Consider the following 22464-nt stretch of genomic DNA (forward strand, 5'->3'; position numbering starts at 1 on the left):
GAAATAATATTAATTAATGTCTGTTTATTGTTTAAAATGGTCCGAAAGTGTGCATTCTACATATGTTATGCATGACCTTTCGATGTGATTACGCAATACGTGAGGTTGCGCTGGCGCCTCACACGGCTAGTGCAAGATGAGAATTTGTAGTGTAAAAGTACTTTTTTGGGGGTTTTCGCTAGATAAGACCCTTATGCCTCGGTTGAGATCGTTTAGAGCCCTTTGAAGTTGAGGTCCACTAAAGTCAACTAAATTCTGGATTATTTTTATCAAATAACTTAAGTAAGAAAGACATAAACATCTTTGATGACATTGGGGTAAGTAAATTATCAGGATTTTTTTATGAAAGTGGAGTAATCCTTTAAAAAATTTACCATACAGGATTACTTGATATGTTCCATGAATAAAATACAGATTTTGTACTTAATTTCATTCCTAATCACTTCATCCACCCTTACTGCTGCCTCTGTGCCCTAAGACCATTGGTGCTGAAGCTGTGATAAGCTGTAAGGGGTCAGAGTTACTAGTACCTGGTGCGACTGGTTGTTGATCAGACACAAACTTATTTATTTTCAACTACACTGTAGAAAATAACTTAATTATGCTAGTCAATTAAACCTATTTTTGTAAGTTTTGACTTAAAAAAACAAGAAATTGTTTAACTTAATTTGTAAAAGTAATATAAAAATATATGTTGATATGATATAATTTTTTACAGTGCAAGTTATTTTCAACCCAGCATTCGGTCAAAAAGGGACAAACCCAACCACTTTGTTAAATTTCACTATGTGAATGTTTATGTTTGACATAACAATCGGTTAAAGCAACCCAGCACAGGTTAAATTATAACCCAACTGGTTGGGTTTGTCCCTTTTTGACCCAATACGAGTGTAGGGGGGCTTCAGTTGCAAAAGGTTAAAAATCACTCCTCTAGTATTTTCCAGCCAGCAAGCGTGCAGGAGTATTTGCTTTTAACCGAAACACTTTTGCCTGCCAAAAGACCAAAGAAATAATTTTAACCATCCAGTTGTGCCATGAAGTTTTCACTTTAAGCAAATCCTGTCTGTTTCCTTTATTTTTTCCTAATGACATTTCATGTACATGTTAAAATTTCAAAACTCTTATGGGGAGAGAAGCCCCCACATTTACATACAGTGGCAAAATTGTCACCTTTTCACCTCTTGTGAGTTTTCAGGTATGTTATATTGTGGGTTGTTAACATGTTTTGTTCTTGATAGAGCTCCAGGCAAAATCACGCAACTTTCCTCATTCTGCAACGTTCACTCTGAATCGGTTACCTCTTGGGAAAACGCTTTGAAAAGGTGTCCAAAAATGATTTGTCTCCATTGCTGTCAGCAAGTTTTGCAATTTGTGTAAACAAAGAACCACAAAAAGTCTCGCTAATGCCTTAAAACGTCAAACTTGCAATTTTGCAAATAGTTGATTAAATTTATTCTAAATAGTGCAAGCTTAAACAGTTCTTTGAAAGATGATCCTTCTTCATAAATCCCTTTCGGCAGTGACGTTTTGCCGTGGCACCGGGTGTCTGTCAAGGGCACGGCGGAAGCAAATACGTGCTAATCGTTCTCCCTTATCTGCGCGCTATAATGGTTGCCTCAGACGCTAACCCTTACAGCAGCGCTAGTTTATCTATTTACTGTAATGCTACGTATCGATCGTCTCCTTTCAGATAAGCTGAGTGATTTACAAAAAAGAACAACTGTGGAGATGCCGCTGTAATATTACTCCCGCGGGAGAAAGATTTCATCTTGTTAGCATTACATTAATGGGCTAATTCCACAGTGAGCTCCGTTAATGTCCCTGTGCAACCCTGTGGCTTCAAGCTGAGTGTTTTGAAGGGAATCGACGGCTAAGAAGGAAATGGGGGTCGGATGTCTAGCGCAGGAAGGCCATTTTGTTTGCATGAGTAAACCAGGGATAGCGAGCTGCTTAGGAAACGCATACAACAAACTGAACGTTAACCTGCTCGCTAGCCTTTAAATATGATGAGGTTTCGATGTAAAATAAAGCATTAAATTGTCAAATTTTGTTTGTTTATTTATGCGTTTCATTCAAATGGTTGAGATCTCAGTACTAAACATTTTTCTAAAATGTTTAACACCAGTTAAGAAAACAAAACTCTCTGTTAAGTGGAAATATTTACATTGAAAAGCAGCATATTTTCAGTCACAATTTTGACACATTATGATTGATTGGAAAATAATGCCTGAAACATAACTTGGAGACTTCAAAAAGTTAAACAAATTGACCTTTGACTTAACTAATAGTTTGATTTGCAAAGCAATTTTTGTAAAATATTTGTTTTTGCTGTTTGGAAATGATGGCGTTTTAGCTGGTGGGACAAAATCTTATGCCCTAAAAGCAAAGAGAAGCCAATATAGAGAGTACTTCTCTCATTGGATTTGCATTATGTAAACAAATGTCACAAATGTGCTCCCCGGAGCACCTATACAAGACACATTTTCATTATTTTACATATGAACTTCCACAACCCGTGAATTTTTAAGTTATAGATATTTGCACAGCATTTGTTTAGACTCTTAATAATAAGGGTGCTTCACGGTGCCATAGAAGAACCTTTTTTTGTATCTATAAAGAACCTTTAACATCTGATGAACCTTTCTGTTTCACATAAAAGGTATAAAAGTAATGGGTTTTTAAAGAAACAAAAAAGCATCTTTATTTTTAAGAGTGCACTCCGTTTACTTTAATACTGACATAACCATCTTGCACAGTGCGCTACAATAATCCCCATCTTAAAGTTTAGATTATGGTTTAGCATATTATGTATGTTTTTGGTGCTCTGTGCTAAAGCAAGCGTAACTCTATTTGTCAAACTTTGGGTTAGGGATTTGAACAAGCCTCAAGCCCTAAGTATTAAAGTTTGGCACACGGCACTGTTTGTTATACAGACATGAATGATACCTCAAATCATGCAGATTATTGAGGTGAGGTGTGCTGTTTTCTAAGCTTCATCAGACTTATGATCTTTGTGTGGTGGATCTAAAGTAGGACTTGAGAGTGCTATTAAGTTATCATCTAGCAATGCAGTAAAACACTTGTTAGCTTAGTCACTGCATAGAAGTTACTATGGTGTAGGCTATTTGTTGTATTTGTTTATTAATATTGTGTGAGGTACAAACATTATTACCTTTTTACAATTAATGATTAATGAAAATTTAATTATTTTGTTCTGTTTAAGTTGAAACTTAAAGATTTATACTTTGAAACTCAACTTTGACTTACAGATCAGTGACATGGACATATAGTATGAATAGATTAAAAAAGGGCTGTCAAATGATTAATCGCATTACAAAATGAAAGTTTGTGCTTGCATAGTAAATGGGGTGTAATTGTTATGTGTTATGTATATATAAATACACAAACATTCATATATCAGTCCCTCCAGAAAAACGCGATTATACGATCACATGATTCAATGCATAATCAAACAAAGTCTGCATGTTTATGCGGGGGCCGCATTTTTTAAATACGCTGCTCTTTCGCTGCATAAATTGCAGATTTTCGTAGCAAAAAGTCATACATATCTTAGCAGAAAGTAGAAAAATTTTGCATTTACATAATATCACATATGCGCAGCCATGTCCCCTGTTGTCATGGGAATGTTAGGAAGTGAAGTAATTATGCGACGTGAACATCGATGAAAAGCTGCAAACAGTTTTTGCAAGTTCACGCAATTTTGGCAAGTTCCCGCAATTTCATTGCATAAAATGTAATAAATATCCTGCATATTCAATTGCGTTTTTTAAGAAAACGTGCCGCAAGATCAAGGATTTTTGCCCGCAACAACCACAAAAAAAACTGTTTTTCTGGAAAGACTGGGTTAAAAGTTAAGGAACACTTGACTGAAATGTTTCTCATGCTTTTAAAAATCTTTTAATCTTGAATGTATGTTTAAAATTAATTTTGTAGACCAAAAAATTTGTGCCGACATAATATTTTTTCATAAGAAAACAAAAAACTTTTTGGACCAATATTAAGGACCAATCGAGCCCATAATAAATAGAAATTCTTTCAATTATTGTTAAAACACATTTCAGGGTGAGACCTCAAAAATCTGCTTGAAAAATGCTAAGAGTTTATATAACATACACACACCAAAATAGAAAATATACACACAATAAAAAATATATACACAAAATAAAAAATACAAAAAATAAAAAATACACAAAATAATTACACACAGTACACTCACATAAATTATGCAAACACAAAAAAAAAATTTCATGTAATTTTGATTAATCGTTTAACAGCCCTAATAACAAGCTTTGTAGTTAATCTTAATTTGTTCCTGTAGCTTAGCTGGAGGAACATTGCGTTAGCAGTGCAAAAGGTTATAGGTTTGATTCTCACACTATTTGATTTTTTTTTATATATACCCCATCTCTCACTGTGGCAGCACCCATTAAAAAGGTCCTAATATGTACCATTAGGTACCTTACATATTTTTTGAGGTACTCTAGGAGCAAAGCTGTACTTTTTGAAAGGGTACCGCCCCAGTGACTGCTGTGGTACATTTCAGGAAACACCACAATACTGAAAAAAACCTGTTTACCTTGAATGCACTGTAAGTTGCTTTGGACTAAAGCATCTGCCAAATGCATGAATGAAGAATACATGTAAATGTAACGTGTATGGGATTCCCCTGCACAATTCCCCAATAGGTGTCACTGCTGAGGAGAAGTTAATGCCATAAGGTGGGCACTGGACCAGGCTGCTGTCAGCGCTTAAACCCTTCTTATACAGAACAAAGTGTAATCCAGTCACACACACTCGCAAGTCCACAGGTCACTCCTAAATGAGTTTCACAAATGCCTTTTAGTAAAACGACTCCTTCTGAACAGACACAGGAAATCACAAAGGTCCCCCACACATCAGTGAAACTTCTCACAAGTAGTGAGCAATCGCCACGGATAAATCGATCGCCCTGAGTCCTTTTGACTCCGGCTGTCTCACTTTTCTAAATGGAAGTGAACGCGTTGACGCGCCACTGCCTGTCACCTCAACCTTCGTGTCACATGATGACTAAATGCGCCCAGTGAAAGCTTCTTGCGGGCTCTTTCCAAGTGGTTTCATTTCAGGATGCCATTATGTGGCACGTCCGTCTGCGAGCATGTGAGCGCACACTGCGTGGTGCGTAACAGCGCACCCGGGACTTTTGACACGGCTTATGCCCACCCGTTTGTGGAACGGAGGATAGAATGGATGACTTGGAATCATTTAGGATATCGGGAAAGATCAACGGCAGAATCAAATTAAATGTCATTTGGATTGTAGTGAAAGGAGGGATTGTTGGAGAGAGGATTTGCTTGTCACCTTTTATCGTTGGCTCTTTTTTTAATGTTCACTCAGGATTTAATTTTTGTTTTTCGTTTGACTGTTGACTTACTGTTATAGTAGGAATCAGGACGTTTTTACCATTTGTTCCAGCCTCTATAAAAAAATCAAAATGTCTGAAAAGTCTGTTGTATTAAAGGGATAGTTTGGCCAAAAATGAAAATTTTCCATGATTTACTCTTAAGCCATCCGAGTTACATAGGTCCATCATTTTTCATACAAATAAAATGACGTAAGATGGCGGCATTACCGGAAGCTAGTTACTTTTGTTTGTAAAGTTTTAAATATGGATATTTTTTTTTCAAAATTGCATTAATTACCCTCAAAAGATTTGTATTTATCCCCCTGGAGCCATGTGGATTACTTTTGCAAAGGATGGATGCACATTCTTTGAGCTAGACCCTATATTCATCCATCATAAAGATTGGAAAAGCTTGGACATTTTAAAAAAATATCTAAAAATTTGTATGAAAAGGATTGGCGTGTATCTCGGATAGAGTAAATCATGGGGTTATATTCATTTTTGGCCGAACCATCACTTCAAGAAATTTGGCAATGTAAGTCTCGGGCCAAAATGAAGCCATTGTCCTATTTGATAATCAATTTTTTCATACTATCAACTTGAAATTCTCCACCCATTTTTTTCCAAAGATAATGTCAATTTTACACCAGACAGACAGTCTAGGGGCGATCTCCCCCTCATCTCGAATTCTTCTTAGCCATTTGCTTCCCTGTCTCTGAGCTAACCTATGGATTTCAGAATGAGTTAAATGGCCTTAATTCAGTTTCAGAGGTCAGTCCAATGACCCTCCCCCCCTCCACCATCTAGTCCACAGGCCACCCAAGCTGAAGAGCAACCTCTGCAGGGCTTGAGGTGCGTGAGGATAGAAAATGGAAAGGTGGGGATGACCGAGCCTTGCGGGATACCTTAAGCAGGTCTTCTCTGGTTGTGTCAATCAAGTAATTTTAGAGCAGTATGTTGCATGGCCAGCTAAGGTTAAGCTGGTTTGGTAGGGTGAAGGGTGCTTACTATCTACATCTTTCTGTCTTTTTTATCTAGCTTGTTCTTTCTCTTAATGCCCCCTCCCTTTGTGATACAGAGCTATAGAGACCATCACAACCGGCTACCTTAGGAACATAATCCTGTGTCTACAAGATAAAGCTTCATTATGGGCAGATTAACAATATCCCTGTTGTGTATAGACCTGGCTCTGGGAGCCACAGGCACGGCCCAAAGATGTAAAAACGCATCTTGTGAGGGGGAATCTCGGACGCGCTCAGGTAGAGGAATGCAGGAACGACCTGGCGCATGTGGGTCAGTGTTACATACTCCGAGTAACCCGAGATGCAGTACAATAGCACTTCACCAAATTGCCCCTCAAAATCTTTGACACAGGCTGTCATCATCAAGGAAAGAGACAGGCAGAGGCTGCGCACCGCGGGCCGGTGTTGGATGTCATGCTAATCATCAGCAATTAGAGGAGGGCGCGTCGGAAAAGCAGCCTGGTTACTGTTGGCAGTGGGCTGGGGTGTAAGGATATCATTTCGAGCAGAACAGTGACAGCTTTTTACCATCTGACGGGCTTCAGGATGATAAATTACCCCCCCAAAAAAATCCCATTACTCAGACAGTAGCAGCACAAGGTGTTGAATGCAGCCAGTTTAACAGATGATGTGTGATGTCTGCTACATGCGAATGGCCGAGATGTAAAGAAAAACTTAATCGACACCACAGCTACTGTTTCACGCTCAATTAATCGAATATCTTGGCAAGGCGTATGCTTGTTTAGGATGAACGAGAGGATCTAGTACTTAATGTGATGGACATCTAACAATGAATTGGAGCTACAGCTACTTGTTGCATGTCTCTTTAAGTTATCTGAGCGACTTATTACCTTAGCACTATCTAAAATTTGAGAGTTACATGAATAATAACTCCCACACTTAGTTATATATCGTTTTATAGTTCTTATATTAATCATCACAACATTTAAATCTGTGTATGATTAACTTTTAATGCTTTTTGGCTGCAGCAACTTGTTGGTAATGCTCTTAGTTAATCATCCAAAGCAAATACCTGCTAAAAAAAACAATAGACACCATCACAGAAATTCTATTGGTTTTATTGGGAATTTTATTGGTTCTAATGGAATATGGACCAAAACACACTGCAGTGTATTGGTCTTTGTTGGTCTCTAATGGAATGTTTTGGTTCTAATGGAATATGGCCCAAAACACACTACAGTGTAGTGGTTTTAATGGTTAAAGCTAACGGTTCCTAATGGTATTTTATTGGAAACCATTATAATTTTCTGTAATGGTTTTATTGTTTTTTTTTCAGCAGGGAATGAGACACCATGACTATGCAATAGTACTTTAGCTGCTATTTCATATCTCTCAATATTTTAGTAACATTTTAACCAATTTTCCTAGTCCTTTTTACCCCAAATACTCTTATTTGTTTCATACCCGGGGTTCGGAGTAACCACTGGGGGTTGATGTTGAGATTTGGCTAGTCGACAGCTGTTTTACACTTTAATAAGATTACTACAAAGAAATTAGTCGTGTGCTCTATAATCTGCCGTTTAACCATGCAAGCCACCTGGGGGCTGCCCCACCCCCCACTCCTCGCATTCCTCCCGGCACGTTATTAGACAGGCATCGGATAGCCATCCTCAAACCTTCAGAAGGCCGTGAACATGCACCTAGATCAGGTTTACCGTCAATGTTTAATGAGCTCGAGCTGTAGCTCGTTAACGCAAAAGTAATCCAAATTTCGTAAGATGGAAAGCTATTTTTATTCATTCGTATTGCCTAGCTATCCATAAATACAAATATAGTAAAAATGTTATTGTTTGTTATGCTTACACTTACGTGTTTTTATAAAAAAGTGTGTTTATATACTGATAAAATCTTGGTATTAGTAAAGCGTATTGGTGGAAATCTGAGCTAGAAAACTGTTTTGTGAACTTTCAGAGTTGTTTCCTGTCAGCAGCCTTTCAGCGCCAGTTTATGTTTAATTCTACGATAATGCGATAAATGGTTATAATCCTGCGCTTAAGCCCTCGATCTGCTGTTTATATTTGAGACGCCAAAGTGGACTTTGACACTCAGACCGGTCATTCAATCCTTGCCTGGACATTTGACACTTCTCTTTAAAAACCAGCCCAGCAACAATATGGATACCTAAAATTCCATGACAAACACTCATGAGCTCCTCTCTCCTAAAGTTACCTCTTCTTATCATTTTACAATGCAATGATAAAGTAAAAGTTACATACATCATGCCTATTTTATATTATATGTTGAACAGAAATCAAAGAGACCTATTTCAATATCTTCGTGATGCAACATCAGTTTATAGTGTGCAGGGGAAATCAAGCTCCAAAAGTGCCATTAATAGTGACTATTATAAGACGTTTGGCCTCCACAATTGGAGGCATTTTATAATAATCATGTTTTTTACCTTTAACAATACACATCATGAATTTTACAATGGTTATCATGAATAATGGTTCTCATTCAGAAACTGGATTTTTGAACGTGTGATGGAGAAAAAAAACAAAAAAAGTGACACAAATGAAGCTCTTTTATTTGGCTCCGATGGAAAATCAGTGTGGCTGAGGCGGTCCTGGTCCGTTGCCCAGAGTGCACAGGTTGGAGGGGATCTCACGTTTCTCTTCCTTGACTGAACGGAGTCTGGTGTATCACTCCACTCACCCATGACCATCCATCCTTCCTTTCCTCCGTCTCTCCCCCCTCCTTTTGCCTACAGCTCCGTTACACTTCCTAGTATATCTCTATCAACACAAAAGAAACATTTCTCTTTGACGCTTAGGTGGATCAATGTTTCCTTTGACTTTCCGATTGACCAGTTACTAAACATTGCGTATTAATTCTTCGAGAGACATCTTTTGTGGATGTATGTGTTTGGATAATAATGGTGCGCATAAAAAAAACAACCCAATTTTTATAACCGGTCACGATTGAATGGCTATGAAAAGCGCAGGGCTACGAAGCGTGAGGGTTAACTTGGATTCGTTCCCAGCAGAGCAGGCACAAAGTTTTCCCTGCGGTGTCATGCTTGCATGTCTGACGCTTTTGCACCGCTATGTCAATATTCGCGCCGTTATCTCCCTGATCTGCCTGCCAGTGGGTAAAATATACATTGGTGTTTTTGTCAGTCGGGTGGAAGTTATTGACAGGCCGGAGGCCTTCAAGTCTCGTGCTATTTTTATAGCGAGTGCCAATACGGTTTGGATGAAAATTCCGAACAGATGGCGAAGGTTGCGGTGGATATCAAAATGTTTACGGCAAGAAGTAAACATGGCCTACTTTAAAAAAAGACAAGTCAGATTCCATTTGTGCCTTGGACAGATAGGGCCCCGCCACTCCGCTTTGGGATAAAATATACAGTTGTCAGAAAATATTAACTAATGAAGGGGTAGGGGTGCATCGGGGGGACTGGAGTTGGAGTGGAGTGACTGGTCAGTTATCAGCTACATTAATCTCCTCTCAGACTGGTGTGGAACAGACAAAATACAGAGACCTGACTGACTCGCTGTGGCTTATTGGCCCAAAGGCGCTGACGGCTAGACGCTTATCTGAGCCGGGAGAAAACGAGTTGGGGAAAGACATGGTTGGAAACAAGGAAGGGGGCAGGCAGATGTTCGCTGCCTTATTCTCTAAAGCCAGTCCATTTCATTGATATCACATTGATTTCACAGCATTGATATCATAAACTAATTTCATGGTACTGATTTTTTTTTTGTGGCATGGATTAGGAGTTTATCTTTAGTCTTATAATTCCACATTATTTATAGACCTGAGACAAAAAAAATTTAGCCTCTTAGATTAAACCTATAATAAATAATACATGTATACATCTCCTAATTTAAGCCTTGATAAATGCCATCATAATAATTCTAAATCCAAAAACATGCTATTTTTATTGTAACATGCTTTAAAACGTAATTAGTACTTTCTTATGCGCTTGAGCTCTTTTTTATTGCATATCTTGCTTTTTCTCCACAGCGTTGCGTAAGGCGTTATTCCTCAGAGAAACTCCCTTGGGAAAATTATTCCAAGTGTTATGCTTCTTGGATTGCGTGTGATGTTCACACTCTGAGCTTTAAGTGTCAATTTCCTCAGATAACCTTACCGTATTACGGCACAAAACCCAACTCATCTGAATGGACTTAGCGGGGGTAACCCTGAAATGTTTATATGGGGCTGGCCTATCCTGATCATTTAAATGGAAAACTCAAAACAGAAGAAGCTGTCAGCTTTTGAAAAGTAATCTCTCTCTTTCTCTCTCTCTCTCTCTCTCTCTCTCTCTCTAGGTCCCTCTGCACTGCCATGAACACGTATTACCTGTCCTGTGCACACTGCCACATCAACTGTTCCTATGTACTTTACAGCAACAAAATCACCTTTCTCATGGATCTACTGCTTCATCAGTTAACGGTGGGTTCTGGTAACTTTGTTTGCTTATCTTGGGCCATTTATGTGTTGTGCCGTAAAGCCACCCAATAGTTCACCCAAAAATCATTTACTTACAGCTAAATAGTTTTTAACCTGTGTTAGGGCTGTGAATTTAATTGTTTTTGATTTTCATTTGTAATTTTTGATTCAGACAATTGCAAAAACAAGATAATCGAGGTTAAACAATTATTGTGCAAATGTTGTGTTTGTAAAGCCTTGTTTATACTCGACGCATCTGCATAAGCGCGTTGGTGCGAGCGGCAAAAATGACCTCAACACGGAGTGGGCAGTCTTGCACATTGGGTGTGCGAGACCTTATATCGCGTGGAGGTGCACGGCAATTTTTGTAACCTCCGCATCCGAAAACATTAGCGAACTCGAGGCAGTTCTGGCCGAGCTGGCAAGCCTATGGCGACGCGAGTATGAACAAAGCAAAAATGGTCTCAACGTGGAGTGAGCAGTCTTGCACGTTGGGTGCGCGAGACCTCATTTCACGTGGAGGTGTGAACGCCCATTTTTGTAACTGCGTGTGCGGCTCCGCATCTGAAAATGATTGAACTCGAGGCAATTTTGGTCAAGCAGGCGTGCCTAATGACGCGCCTATAAACAAAACAAAAATGACCTCAACGCAGAGTGGGCGGTCTTGCACGTTGGGTGCACAAGACCTCATTTCACATGGAGGTGTGCACGCCCATTTTTGTAACCGCGTGGCGGCTCCGCATCTAAAAATGATCGAACTCGAGGCAATTCCAGCCTAGCAGGCAAGCCTATGACGAGAGTATAAACGAAGCAAAATTGACCTCAACCGGGAGTGGGGGTCTTGCACGTTGGGTGCGCAAGACCTCATTTCACGTCGAGGTGTGCACGCCCATTTTTGTAACCGCGCATGCGGCTCCGCATCCCAAAATATTTGAACTCAAGGCAATTCCAGCCTAGCAGGCAAGCCTATGACGCGACATGAGTATAAACAAAGCAAAATTGACCTCAACCGGGAGTGGGGGGTTCTTGCACGTTGGGTGCGCGAGACCTCATTTCACGTGGAGGTGTGCACGGCAATTTTTGTAACCCCGCGTGCGACTCCGCATCAGGAAATGATCGAACTCGAGGCAATTCCGGCCAAGCAGGCAAGCCTATGACGCGACGCGAGTATAAACAAAGCTTGAGGTGCTTCTAAAGCCCCCACTGCTTTGACGTGTAGCCTATTACAACACCTACTTAATAAAAAGGTTAAATAAATGCATGTTTTCAAAGTTACTGAGTAATCGTGTAGAATAATCGTGATTATGATTTTTACCAAAAACAATTGTGATTATAATTTTGCCAAATTGAGCAGCCCTAGTGTGAATTTATTTCTTCTGTGAAACACTGAAAGAGATGAAAATTCATAATCAATGGTGATTGAAGCTTTCAGGCTTCGATAGCTAAAGTATAATAAAGTAATGTAAAGCTGCTTGGAGATCATTCAACATTATAAAAAAGTGTTTTATAAAGAAATTGATTTGAATTGTTAAGTATCATGCCAGGCGTTCATACAACTAATGGGCAAAATAACTTGCAAAGTCAAGATAGCTTTGGGTAAGAAACGGGTTGCCCTAAAGCATTATTCCCTGCTATTCTTTGCTTTCATTCGAACGTCCGCATAATTGTGATTTGTGATTAAACTGTATTGCAAACGAATTTTCAGTACAGGTAAATAATAAAAATGATTTGGAAATCCACATGAAAGTGTGTAAATAATGGCATAATTTTCATTTTTGGTTGAGCTATTCCTTTGAGGATGAGACTTCCACTTGAGGTTATAAAGGCCTGAAGTGCTGTTTTGTCATGTTTAAAGGGTCAGTTCTGTCTTATCCCTATTGCCAGAGCATATGTAGCTCATCTACCAGTTTAAAGCGAGCGCCAAAATGGATTTTAATACATACAACATTGCTCTTGTTTATATGACTCACTGAATCATCTTAAGTTCTGGGAAAGCTCCGCTGCTGAATCACATTTCGCTCGTAACGGCGCGTCTGTGCCTCATTTTTCTTCTCGCTTTGGTGTCTTTACTTTTTTCTTTCTCTCCCACCGTCCCACCCTTTGCTTTTTGGCATGGGGGGGTTTCGATTCAAAGCCACGCTCACGCTATCCTGCCGGCTTTCTAAGCTGGCATTTGGACAGTGAAAGTATGGAAAGACCAGCGTTTGCCAGCAGGATTGAGTTGAAAGTATTTTGCAAACATAAAAATAAGCACAACACTGATTCCAAAAACTTGTGAGCTGCCTACAGAGGTGCATCACACTATAAGTGTTCCCTCAATAGAAAGGCTGTTTTATAAAGATATTTAGATTATAAAAATAGCCATAATTAATAGCTTTCTTATTCTAAAAATGGCTGGGTTATTTTTAACCCATAATGTGTAAATATTGGACATACACAAACTGGGTTAAAAATGAGCCAATGTTGGGATGTTGTTATGCAGCATTTGGGTTAAAACAACCCTGCGTTGTATCAATTTTAACCCAGCGGTGTGTTCTGTCCTATATTTACCCACCATTGCTTAAAAATAACCCAGTTATTTAAAGACTGTAGTCTGTATGTTAGCTTAGTTGTCTATATGTAGGTTTTTCTCTAAACGTAACACAATTAACTTTTTTTTAAATGTATACAATCGTTTAACAGTCCCTCCAGAAAAACATGATTCAATGCATAATCGGCCAAAGTCCGCACATTTATGCGGGGGTCGCATTGCCATTTTTTTAAATATGCCGCATTTTCACTGCATAAATTGCAGTTTTCTGCTCCCAAAATATGCGGGGCTTGCATGATTTCATAATCCCCGCATTTTCGTAGCATATATATCTTAGTAGAAATTTGAAAAATGTTGCATTTACTTCACACATGCGCAGCCATGTCCCCTTTTGTCATGGAAATGTTAGGAAGTAACGTAATTACGGGACGTGGACATCAGTGAAAAGCTGCAAACTGTTTTTGCAAGGTCACGCAGTTTTTGCAAGTTCACACAATTTTGCCAAGTTCCCGCAATTTCATCGCATAAAATTGCATAAATATCCTGCATATTCCATCGCATTTTTAAGATTTTTTTTGCCTGCAACAATCACAAAAAACTGCGTTTTTCTGGAAGGACTGGTTTAAAAGTTAAGGAACACTTGACTGAAATGTTTCTCATGCTTTTAAATATGTTTTTATCTTAAATGTATGTTTATATGTTTAAAATACATTTTTCATTAGAAAACTAAAATTTTATTTTGGACCAATAAGAGCCCATAATAAATCGTTTTTTTTCCCAATTATTTTTAAAACGTATTTCAGGGTAAGACCTCAGTGACGTAATTATGCGACGTGAACATCAATGAAAAACTCCAAACTGTTTTTGCAAGTTTCCGCAATTTTGACAAGTTACCGCAATTTCATCCCATACAATTGCATAAATATCCCGCATATTCCATCGCATTTTAAATTTTTTCCTGCAACAAAAACCTTTCTGAAAGGACTGGTTTAAAAGTTAAGACACTTGACTGAAATGTTTCTCATGCTTTTAAAATCTTTTAATCTTGAATGTATGTTTATATGTTTAAAATAAATTTGTAGACAAAAATAATTGTGCCAACATAATCATTAGAAAACTACAATTTTATTTTGGACTTATAGAGCCCATTATAAATTGAAATTCTTTCAATTATTGTAAAATCACATTTCAGGGTGAGACCTCAAAAATCTGCTTGAAAAAGGCAAATTTTGGAGAGTTTTGATGATGTTATATTTTAACATAGTTTATAGATGTATTTTGGGAAATAATATAAATACAGAATACGTATTTGAAATAATGTTTGCATGCATTTAAAAGCCTTTTATCTTTTTGGACAACGGACCAAAAACATGAATGACACATCCTGTACCACAGATCGATTCTTGGAAAATCACACGCTCCCTAAAATGAAAATATCCCCTAATACCTGTAGTACCACAAGCCACCATCTAGCAAATAGCAAATCATGGTTCATAGCATCTTCACTAAACCTTTTAACTATTTAAATGAAGGAGGATAATGTGTCCTGCCCAAATATCCTGGTTAAATAAGCAATATAAAGACACTTATCATCATTGCTGCCTATCTAGTGTGTCCTAGAAGCCAGTAGCAGCTTAGTAGGTTTTGGAAACAGAATATTTGAAGAAAAAAAATGATGTTGTACAAGGCTTAGGCATGTGTGTGTGTGATTGGCAAATCATTAAGCCTCATTTAATATACGTTCTAGTTTAAAGAAGTTATATTTCCTTAGGGGTACAAGGGGCTTTATTTCAAAACACAAGCCAGCAGTCAGTCAGCCCACTGATTCCTGACATGTGATTGATATAAATGGACAGATTAGTCACTTAAGTGAAGTGAAAAAGTCAGTAAAGAGTACGATTTTGGTTGTTTTTGTAGCGTGTGAAGCGGTTTACCTGCGTGTGTGTGTGTTTCAGTGTGGCCAGCACTGGCGTCCACCTCTCCCTTCTCTGTAATTAGATTTGTGGAGAATGTAGCTGCGTTTGCCTGCTTTCTCAGCAAACTAACATACTCCTTGGTAAAAATCTGTCATTTTAACATAGGCTTCACCTGTGTGTATTTTTTCTTTTTTTTTTAACTAATGACACCTGACTGGTCTCCAAATATGTAACATTATATATGACACATGCATTTTTTTCTAGATGGCAAAATGCAAACGTAGCAGATGTGTCATATTTGGTAAAATTACAAGATTATTTTTAGGTAAGTCAGTGCGTGGTTAGAAACGATGTTTACTTAAACATAAAATTGGTGGTCGTAAAACAAACCTGTTATTCATACCTGTTATTCAGGTAGCTATAAACATGCCGACTGTTTCGTTTAAATTGCATTGCTTAGGGTTCTGTGGTTGACTCCGATATAAAAATGTATAACAAATTACTGTGCAATGCATCGTTTACATACTTCCATAGAATCGCTCAGGTCTCATCATACACAAACGTCTATTTGCGAACATTTCCCATTATGTTTTTCTTTCAAACCAACATTAGCTTTACCTTAAGAAAAAACATAGGTTTTTTTACTCTACGAGAAGTGTTCGCCAACAACAATAAGGGAATACCTTTGAGATTTCTTGTATGCCCGCCACTGGCACACAACCAGTAACAATGTCACTTTAAGTTGTAACTACCAATTTATGTCCCATGGCTGATGAATAATTGAGCAGTGCCCTTGTTGTTGTTTATGCACCGGAGGATCAGGATTCAAAGCAAGGTTTAATGGCGTGTGCGTGGAAACAAAAGAGGAAGGATCGTTTTTATTCGCACCCTCCGCCTTAGTTGGATGCGCTTTAAAATGCAAACTGAGGTTTAAATGACCCTGTCTATTGTGGGACGGATATTGAGACCCATTGTTGCCTGAACTAAAATATCCATCAGTGCCAAGATTGGTCTAGGAAGCAATCTAAGCCTCGAAAGCTGAGCAAGCGTTTTTAAAACGTGGTATTTTTAGACCTTTCCGAATTCATGTGTAGTATATTGTCTCATGTAAACTGCATCAATACATGGATTTACATCGGTACAAACTGCTGTAACTTGTACGTCACTGTAACAATGCTTTGTCAGTTGCCTCCAGTTGTTTGAACATGAAACTACTTTCCCATGTTTGACACACTTGTAGACATGTTGGGAGTCGTTGAAGATTAAGACGTGCATGTGTAGCTGTTGATGAAATCTTAAATCTCTAACATGTCTAGACTTCATGATAGTGACTTCACAGTGATCTGACTTCATGCATGTTTTTCATTTGCAGATTGATGAGTAATACATCCATGCTTGTTTTTTTTAGCTGTATGTGCCGGATGAGGACAAGACCATCTTTGGTCGTAGCGTGAATAAACAGATCTATGAGGGTTTGGTGACTGCTCTTCTGCAGACGGTCGCTACAGTCCTGGGCCAGCTGCGGCTGCCGAATTTCGACGGAGATGCACGAATTTGCAGTCCGGATACCAAGAGCAAACCGGTCGCTAGTGAGAACTTCAATACACGTGTACATGATCTCATCAGGTCTGTTTTCCACCCAATCCAAAGCCAATTTTTCTTTCAGTATGTGCTTTGTGTGCTTAGATTATCTTTTGTAACAATGAATGTCCGATTTCATTTTCAGACAAATTATCTGAGCTGTGGCCTAGCGGCAGTGCTTTCACATTTGCTTGAATATCACAAGGGTTTCGCCCTCTCATTCCTGTATCATGCAGACCCAAAATTACCCAAAATATAATTTTATTACTTACAAATAACTTTACACACTCCCTGTACACACCAAACGCGAAGCATCATGTTTCTCGCTCTAGATACTTGCAGGATTTAACTTTTTGTGTCATGCAATTTTTCGCTTTTTTTATATTTTCAACTTGCTATAAGACGTGTTTGAGGTGACTTGCACGTGTTTAGCAATCATGCACCTAATTCATTATTTGCGTCTTTGCTTTGACTTTGCATGTAACCTACTTGCACAAATCGAGATTTTTTTTATAGAATTATGAGTTACACTTTCGAATATGCACAGTCAGACAAAATGGTAAAAATATGTACCCCGGCCATCTTGGTCTGTACCCTTTCAAAACAGACAGCTTTGCACCTAAAATGTTCATATTTGTACCATGCATATTGGTACCAAAGATGCATATTGGTTCCAAATGTATAAATATATACTAATGGTACATTAGGACATTGTTAAATGGATTCTGCTCCAGTGACAGCTAGCCTACAAATTTGGAAATGTGAATAAAGTGTGGTTCATATTTCAGGGGACATTTCATAAAAATCTGTCTCTTTTCATGTTTTGGTGCTATAATTGGGTCCCCAGTGCCTCTATCAACCTAGAAAACAACCCAGTAACTTAGTTTTGGTAAACCATTATCTTTAAGCATGTGAAAAAATAGCTAATTGAAATTTGGCCCCCCTTGTGATGTCAGAAGGGGATAATACCACCCCTTAATCAACACAGCACTGCCATTTAGTGCAGAGATCAGCTCATTTGCATTTAAAAGGACACACCCAAAACAGCACATTTTTATTCACACCTACAAAATGGCAATTTTAACATGCTGTAATAAATTATCTTTATGGTATTTTAGGCTAAAACGTCACATACACACTCTGAGGACATCAAAGATTTATTTAACATCTTAAAAAAGTCTTGTGAAATGTCCCCTTTAATATATTATTGTTCATTATATAGTTGTGTTCGTATATAAAGCAATAACTTAATTTGTAACTCGTATAAAAATCTGTAATAGTAAATGTAGTTCGCATTAATGTGGGTGAAAATTGCTGTAAAAAGTTCTTTATTGTTCTTTCATGTATTTTATTACTTGAACTAACGTTAATATATTGAGGCCTAAAGTGTTGCAGAGTAATACAATATAGCCCATTACTTTTAAAATTATATGATATTTTAATGTGCCTAATTTACTAGCATTGCATTCCACACCTCTTTCCAACTCTTTAACTTGTTCACATGAAGACAGAAAAACATAAAATTTTCCCATAATATTAGAAAGTTAGTCATTTATTAAGATGTGGTGAAACAAATCTGGTGTGACGCTATTGCCAGTTTCACACTAACCGCATGCATAAGTAATATATGGCTTTTGTTAGCGTAGCCTGTTTCCTCCAACTTGAACTACACAAGAATTACACAAGTCCTGGAAAGAGGTGCCTTGTACAGGGAATGACCCTTGGAGAAGATCCAGTTCGCCCAGACCGGGAACAAACTACCAATCTGACATCACACTTTCTAAGCTTTTATTGGATGAAGTATGCTCTTGGAAGCTGCATATCCACACCGTTAAATAAAATGTTAACTCCTTCGCACATTCAGCAAAACTCATTTTTGGAAGTGCACAACTTGAAGTTGAACTCTATGAGAGTAGGGCAGTGTGGAGGAGAGAGTCGGCATGGGCTTTGTCCTGCTCTCTGAGGAAAGGCAGACAGCCCAGCCTGCGAAGAATCCCAGGCTTCCCACAATCCTTCGGTCTTCCCTCCCATGATTTGTTTGACACGAGCAGTCCTCGAGCCCAGTCCGGTGACCGTGGAGTGACCCTACAGACATGGCTGGAATGGGCCGTGTAGTGGCTGGGTCACAAAAAATTTAATGGGAAAGAAATAAGGATCTGATAACGGAAAGAAATCAAATTTAACGCAGTGGACTTTTTTTCAGTGGTCACAGCACAGGTCTGTTCTGACAGGATCGTGGACGGTAGAACAAAATTATATTAATGCATATAATAAAACGCAACTATAACATGCTACTTTGGACTTATTTTTCAGAAAGGGAAAAGAAGATGCTTGCCAAAACTCTTCTGTAAGTTGCAAGCCAAATTAGACAGATGAGTCCAGATGCAAACATTTATCAACCACATGAGCACCAAGGCTCAAGATCTTGGACCACAAAGGGCAAACTCCTATGCAACGGCACCAACAAACAGTCACATTTGTCTTCGTATCTGTCAGATATAAAGACCAAAATAGAAACCATTATGATGTAGTTTTAAAATGTAGGAGGATGGGAGCTCTCTAAATGAGTCACATACAGATCTGCTAGACCACTGGCTTGATAGCCCGGTCGTGACTCTTGTCACCCGGATGGGGCGTCTTATAGGCTGCACGATGGCTTGTGGAAAGCCGCTTCTGCTCCAGCCAAACCCAAGACGTGAAGACAGCCATAACAAGGGGCTTTAGTTCCATTGACGGCCAAACTAGGCGAAGGGGAGAACTGTAATTACCTGTATTTAGCACAACTTGTTTGAGTGACACCCGTAACAAAAGGAAGTATGAGGGCGGTCGAATCAAGAGAGTGTGTTGAAGAGAGATGCAGTCAGCAATTTGCTGTGCTGGAGCCTCCCGTTGATCTTTGTTGGGAAGTCCTGTGATTGACTGTCAAGGGCTTTGGAGGTGGGTGGTAGGTGGAAGAGGGCGGTGATACCTGAGCTATGATGAGTACTGGAGAAGGGGGGGTTCCTTCATTCCAGATCTGTGTTGGCACACGGAGACACAGCCGTCCGCTAATACTGTAATTAGGCTTGATTTGTAGCCAGGAGGGTGGAGACTGACACGGTCATGAGACCTTTCATTTGACCAGACAAATTAGAGATAGGGACGTAATAGGCTGAAGTAGAGGGTTCTGATGAGAGCTCGGATTTCAAGCCAAGACCGTCTTGGATTGCAGAGGCCTTTGTGACAGCAGCTCCGTTCTAAAGCCTAGTGAGTTGTCTACCTAGACAACATTTTAAGGGAGTCTTTTTTTTAAGGGATGCCCCGATATGTAATCAGTGCCAAACAGTGGCGTAACTTTTTTTTGTTATGTTTTGGCCATATTCTTTTTTTGAGAGTGATTAAGGAGAGGACAGGAAAGTACAGGAAGGAGAGAGGGGGATGGGATCGGCAAATAACCATGAGCCGGAAATCGAACTCGGGTCGCCGAAAGTGCGAAAGCACCACATGTCGGAGCACTGCCCACTACACCATCAGCTCCGACAACATCAATGAAATAATTTAAAGAGCACCTATTGTTCGATTCACGATTTTACATTTCCTTTGTGTAAGTGTGTATTAGTACATGTTAACAATATGCAAAAGTTACATACCCCAAAGTAAACCATGACGCGAGTTATCGTCTCCAACGTAAATCTCTTTTCTTGGACTACAAGAAACACACGGATTGTATGCAAAAGTTTACTTCCTGGTGATGCAGAGAAAACTGACATTATCAAACGTGAATTTGCTAAATTTTCCAACTCAGTCACTTGTGAGATTTGTGTTTGATAGCTTATAGGTTTGGAGCCAAGTGTCGGTAACCACACCTGAGCGAACAGCTGAATTCCCATCAAAGTTTTACTCAATTTATATAAAATAACACTACTCATGTGTTTGTCAGCTATCTTATTAGCAAAATGTTTTATGTGTTTTTTTTTCTGATAGTTTTGTATGTATTTCCTTCAGCTATGTGGTGAACATGGGCTTGATCGACAAGCTGTACGGCTGTTTCTTGTCCGTCCAAGGACCAATTGATGAGATTCCCAAGATGGCCGCCTTTCTGGAACAAGCCACAGCTTTTCTTCATGGGATGTGTAAGCTGTGTTTTACTGTAACTAGTCGGTGAGTGATATTTTTAATCCATAAATTCTTTATTTTTCAAAAATCTTATTTTTCTTTCCCCTCCTGTCAACTTGATATAACTGTGGTATTTTGTCAGGTACCATTGTAATATTTTGAACTTCTTTAAAATACTTTTACAGTGTGCTTACCCACCAAAATACCAGTAACTGCATATACTTACAATGGCTAAGGTTAAGGGGGTTAAGTTGAAGGTTGGTACTTAGTGATTACATAGTAAGTACATGTAAAAACAGTACTGTTAAAAAAGTGCCAAATATTATGAAGTACCATGTTTCTGGCAACTGGTGCCATCACTTTACCATGTTACCACCCAAGTACATCCTAAACTTCTTCGAAACAAGCAAATACTCTCGTTCCTATCTTAATGAAAATGTGAAGGCCACTGTAGTTGTTGAGATGTCTGTGGAGGTACAGACCCATCAATCATCGACTCATTTCCCAGCGTCTGACGCTGCAACCCTGCAGAGCCTGTGCTGATAGTCATCTTATGGCCCTGGAGCCCTGTCTCTTTGCACTGTAAACTCCTGCCTGCGTACCACCCACGTGTGTGTGTGTGGCCGAGTGCATTTGTGCATGCACAACTGCTGACAGAGGCTAACCACACAGTCACAGCTTGTGATATCCCACCCATGATCTTTGACCCTGACTTGTAGACAAGACTGATCAACGTCATGGAGCGCGATTCGTGCTCTGAGTTTTATTCACGCTGTTGAATTCGTTAATAGGATTGATTGTAAATGCATGCGTGCAATACATGACAATCTTACAATACATGAACTCAAATGAAACGACAATTGCTGATTATTGTAATAATGTATTTTAACTGTGGTTACGATAACACAATTTCTTCTTGATCGCCATCCAAACGTGAAATGTCTTGTAAATGTCTTTTCATCCACACATTCATATCACTTGTTTTTTTACACGCACATAGAAATCCACTTATAGAGTTTCTTTATTGAAACTCTCCTCAGGCGGTACGGTGGCCAGCTATGTCCTCTTCCAGCTGTTGCATGCTGTGACATCATCCAGCTGTTCAACACCAGCGTCTCTCTCTCTCAACATCCTTTGGGTTGTATCACTAAATATCTGTGAGAAACTTTGGTGCCAATAGTTCATGTCTTTAATAGTCCTGCTCATTGCAACCTCAGCGTCTCCCCGAATCCAGCCATCCAGCTAATCACCACTCGTAGGGCCATCTGACCAATCACAACGCAAAGAGCCCGAGACTTGTCCCCGTCTTGGACGTTTCTGACTGGCTGTGCTGTTTGGCAATTGCTGCACCCCTACGTTTTATTCTCACGGTGTGGGCTTTGTGTTTTTCACATCAAGTGCCATTGTGGTGGGGTTAAATACCGAAGTCCTGAGTCATCAACAGCCAATCAGATCTCCTTGTGGAGGGCATGTGCTAAGATAATGATTCTTCTGTGTATT

General features: G+C 39.1%; 1 protein-coding gene across 5 annotated transcripts in view; it reads left to right on the top strand.

Moving 5' to 3' along the window:
* Nucleotides 1–22464, top strand: part of scaper (S-phase cyclin A-associated protein in the ER) — a 140767-nt gene that overhangs the window by 88178 nt on the left and 30125 nt on the right. For all 5 annotated transcript variants that reach the window (XM_065292114.2, XM_065292115.2, XM_065292118.2 and 2 more), the window contains 3 exons: nucleotides 10722–10845; nucleotides 16697–16914; nucleotides 20854–21009. In XM_065292114.2, coding sequence (XP_065148186.1) covers nucleotides 10722–10845; nucleotides 16697–16914; nucleotides 20854–21009 — 498 coding nt within the window. The remainder of the gene's footprint in view (nucleotides 1–10721; nucleotides 10846–16696; nucleotides 16915–20853; nucleotides 21010–22464) is intronic.

Source organism: Paramisgurnus dabryanus, chromosome 23 (assembly GCF_030506205.2).
Source record: "Paramisgurnus dabryanus chromosome 23, PD_genome_1.1, whole genome shotgun sequence".
NCBI classification, from domain to species: domain Eukaryota; kingdom Metazoa; phylum Chordata; class Actinopteri; order Cypriniformes; family Cobitidae; genus Paramisgurnus; species Paramisgurnus dabryanus.